Below are 3,697 nucleotides of genomic sequence, written 5' to 3'. Positions count from 1 at the left end.
GAGCCATCTTGTCTGCTCCACGTTTTTTTTTTTGTTTGTTTGTTTGTTTTGTTTTGCTTTGTTTTATGTTTTTTTGAGACAGAGTCTCCTGTAGTCAGGGCTGGTTTTAACCTAATGCTTTCAATCTCCCAAGTGTTCAGAGGATAGGTGTCTATCACCGTGATTTTCCTTGTGTCTGCCTGAGCGACAAGAGAGTCTACGTGACCGCCCCTTCAACTTTCCTCGGTAGCCCAGTCAGGCCCCAAACTCTTCTTTCTCCTGCCTTAGCTTCCAGAGTAGCTTACATGTCAGGCTCACATAAGAATTTCACAGGGCGTCTCTCGGATCAACAGTGACCCCAGACTTCCCATGCATCGGTCTAGATTTCCGAGGGCCTGAGGCTGGGGAGACACCGGGGAAGCCTCCTTAGCCTCAGCCAGTGTTCCCCGCGGAGTCCCAGGTGCCACCCCCGCATGCTAGTCTGGCTGTTGTGCCCGGAGTGTTGACGCCGTCGTCATGGGGACGGACGGGGGCGGCCCTTGGACACAGGGGGCGGGGTCTGAGGCGAGCAGCCCGGGCTCCCGCAGCGGGTGCCGCCGCCGCCGCCGCCAGGCTTATATACCGCGGCTAAATTTAGGCTGAGTCCAGAGCTCGTCCCCATCCGGGACGCGTTTCCGCCACCGCCTCCTGGCCCGCCTCCCCCGTGCCGGCCGCGCCTATAAGGCCTGGGCGGGCCGGGCCGCGACACACACAGTCTCTGCCATGGCGCTCAGCGAGCCTATCCTGCCGTCCTTTGCCACCTTCGCCAGCCCGTGCGAGCGCGGCCTCCAAGAGGTGAGGGCGATGGGGGACCGCGGGTGGTGGGGCAGCGGAGGATCAGGCCACAGGATGTGGGCGCAGAGGCGAGGACTGGGGATGGCAAACGCCAGGGCGCAGACCGCGGGCTGCGGGGGAGACTGCGGGGAGTTAGACTGCGGGCGGTGAGGAGTTAGACCTCAGGCTGTGGGGAAACAGAGAAGTAAGCGCAGGAGCTGAGGAGGACACCTCGCGAGGATGACGACCTGTGGGTGCAGATCGCAGGCGCCGGGGAGTTAGTTAGATCTCTGGCGCAGGGGCTGAGGACCCGCGCGCATATAACGGATGGGTGAACACCGGGTGCAGACCGCGGGCGCCTGGGAGTTGAGTTAGACCTTGGGGTACCGGGGAGCAAAAGACGGCTCCGGGCTCACGTCCCGTGTCCTATCTCCAGCAGCGCTGGCCGCGCAACGAGCCCGAGGCGAGCGGCACCGATGAGGACCTCAACAGCGTTCTGGACTTCATCCTGTCCATGGGACTGGACGGTCTGGGTGCCGAGAACCCTCCCGAGCCGCCGCCACAGCCTCCGCCGCCTGCTTTCTACTACCCGGAGCCGGGCGCCCCGCCACCCTACGGCACGCCCGCGGCAGGCCTGGGAACCGAGCTGCTGCGCCCGGAGTTGGACGCGGCCCCGGGACCGGCTCTGCACGGCCGCTTCGTCCTTGCGCCCCCGGGGCGGCTGGTGAAGGCCGAGCCCCCCGAGGTGGATGGCGGCGGCTACGGCTGCGCGCCCGGCCTGACCCGCGGGCCGCGCGGGCTTAAGCTCGAGGGCGCCCCGGGAGCGGCAGGTGCATGCATGCGGGGCCCCGCCGGTCGTCCCCCGCCGCCCCCGGACACGCCGCCGCTCAGCCCCGACGGCCCCACGCGCCTCCCCGCGCCGGGACCCCGCAACCCGTTCCCGCCGCCCTTTGGCCCCGGCTTCGGCGGCCCCGGTCCCGCGCTGCACTACGGGCAGCCCGCGCCCGGCGCCTTCGGTCTCTTCGACGACGCGGCCGCCGCCGCGGCGGCCCTGGGCCTACCTCCCCCCGCTACCCGCGGTCTCCTCACGCCGCCCTCGTCCCCACTGGAGCTGCTGGAGGCCAAGCCGAAGCGCGGCCGCCGCTCCTGGCCCCGCAAGCGCGCCGCCACGCACACTTGCAGCTATGCCAACTGCGGCAAGACCTACACCAAGAGTTCGCACCTAAAAGCGCACCTGCGTACGCACACAGGTGGGCGCCTGACCTCACCGGGGGTGGGGTGGAGCTGCGGCGGAGGAATGACCCCGAGTTCAGGCCCAGGCTAGGCTACGGAGGGAAGGGAAATATTGCTACCAAACATTGGTCCTGGCAAGGGGGCGTGGCAGACTAACATGTTGGCTAGGGGCACCAGTGCGGGCTTAGGGTCTGCGGAGGACACGATTTCCATCCCCAGCCCTGCCATATAACGCCTGGCCCCGATGGTCATAAGCAGGAGGATCAGGAATTCACAGCTAGCCTAGTGTACTCCATACTTGATCAGAGAATGTTAGGGGAGAGGCGCACAGCCTCCGGAGCACAGGTTCTTCTCCAGACTGGAAGTGGGTGGAGGTGAGAATGGAGAGGGAGGGAGTAGGTGCCGTGGGGCGCTGGGTGCCAGAACTAGGCTTTCGGGGAAACTGACTCTGACTGTCATTGCCTCCCCCGCAGGTGAGAAGCCTTACCACTGCAACTGGGACGGCTGCGGCTGGAAGTTCGCGCGCTCAGACGAGCTTACCCGCCACTACCGCAAGCACACAGGTCACAGGCCGTTCCAGTGCCACTTGTGCGACCGCGCCTTCTCCAGGTCTGACCACTTGGCCCTGCACATGAAGCGACATATGTAGCCTGGGCAGACCTGGCTACTCCATGCACGGCCGTGGCGGGTCCCACGCGCCGGGCACGGTCCTTTTCAAACTGACTGCTATTTATTGGACCCTGAGGACGGGGCTGGGAGTGTGGCGTAACTGCCACCAGTTCTGGCCCCCACCGTGACTGAAGGCCCCGGGGAAGAAGACAGGAGCCTGTGACGAATGTTTTCAAAATGGTGCAATAATTAATTGACTTATTTCCCTTGGGTCCCCACTAGAGGATCGAGGCTAGATGCCTTGTGAGAAATGGCCTTTGAGTGTACTGTCCCCTGTGTCGTTTTTTATGATATTGTATATAAGTGACTGGCAGATTGTATTTACTATAAGGGAGACGATGGCATCTTTGCCGCCTGCTTCATTTTTATAAGACTTGGTGTTTTCTAATTAAAGTTTTGAATCTTTGGAAGAATCTCCGCTGTGTTGTGGCTGGGGAGGGGGAGGCCCTGAGGGGCATAGGGAGTGGTGCCTGTGGCCAAGGTCACCAGCTGCAGCCCCCAGCTGCCAGGGCCTGTGGGTTCTCTATAAATGTCAACATGGCGTTTTAGGATTGAGCACGGGTTATTTTAAGGCAGCTACTTTGAGCCATAATTTGCCCCCTTGTTCCCCAGAGCTGGGAAAAGTGTTGGTCCCACTGATGTGGCCATCGAAGCTGGAGGAGGGGAGAGAAGGAAAATTAAAAATCTTTTTCTGGTAACTTCTGGGGTTTTAGCCAAACTTAAGGAGTATGCTGACGTTTTGTTGCTTTTTTTAAATTTTTATTTTTGGAAGCTGGGGTTTAATATGTAGACCAGGCTAGCCACAAACTCTGATTCCTCTGCCTCCCAAGCGTTGAGGTGGATCTTTTTATTTTTGTGTTTGGGGAAACTGCACATGTGGCAGTCGGGTGTGGAGACCAGCACTAGCTTGGAGTTGCCTCTCTGCAGGTCGGGTCTTCAGGCTGCAGGAGCCCCCACATGGCTGAACTGGCTCACAGTCCCTATTTTGATTCAAAACTTCAAG

General features: G+C 61.2%; 1 protein-coding gene across 2 annotated transcripts; it reads left to right on the top strand.

Annotated features, from left to right (window-relative positions):
- Nucleotides 1–660: 660 nt before the first annotated feature.
- Klf2 (KLF transcription factor 2) lies at nt 661–3,107 on the top strand. 2 transcript variants are annotated; one of them, XM_050128470.1, is made up of 3 exons: nt 661–813; nt 1,229–2,042; nt 2,499–3,107. In XM_050128470.1, exons 1-3 carry the CDS (start codon nt 742–744, stop codon nt 2,672–2,674), a joined length of 1,062 nt encoding a protein of 353 aa, XP_049984427.1. In that variant the 5' UTR covers nt 661–741; the 3' UTR covers nt 2,675–3,107. The 2 variants fall into 2 exon arrangements, with proteins under 2 accessions (XP_049984427.1, XP_049984428.1); XM_050128471.1 differs by having other exon boundaries at nt 688–813; nt 1,232–2,042.
- The last annotated feature ends 590 nt before the right edge of the window (nt 3,108–3,697 follow it).

This window comes from Alexandromys fortis, unplaced genomic scaffold (genome assembly GCF_014885135.2).
Source record: "Alexandromys fortis isolate MF-2015 unplaced genomic scaffold, M_Fortis_MF-2015_v1.1 scaffold_296, whole genome shotgun sequence".
In the NCBI taxonomy this organism is placed as follows: domain Eukaryota; kingdom Metazoa; phylum Chordata; class Mammalia; order Rodentia; family Cricetidae; genus Alexandromys; species Alexandromys fortis.
This window is presented reverse-complemented; position numbering and strand designations above follow the sequence as displayed.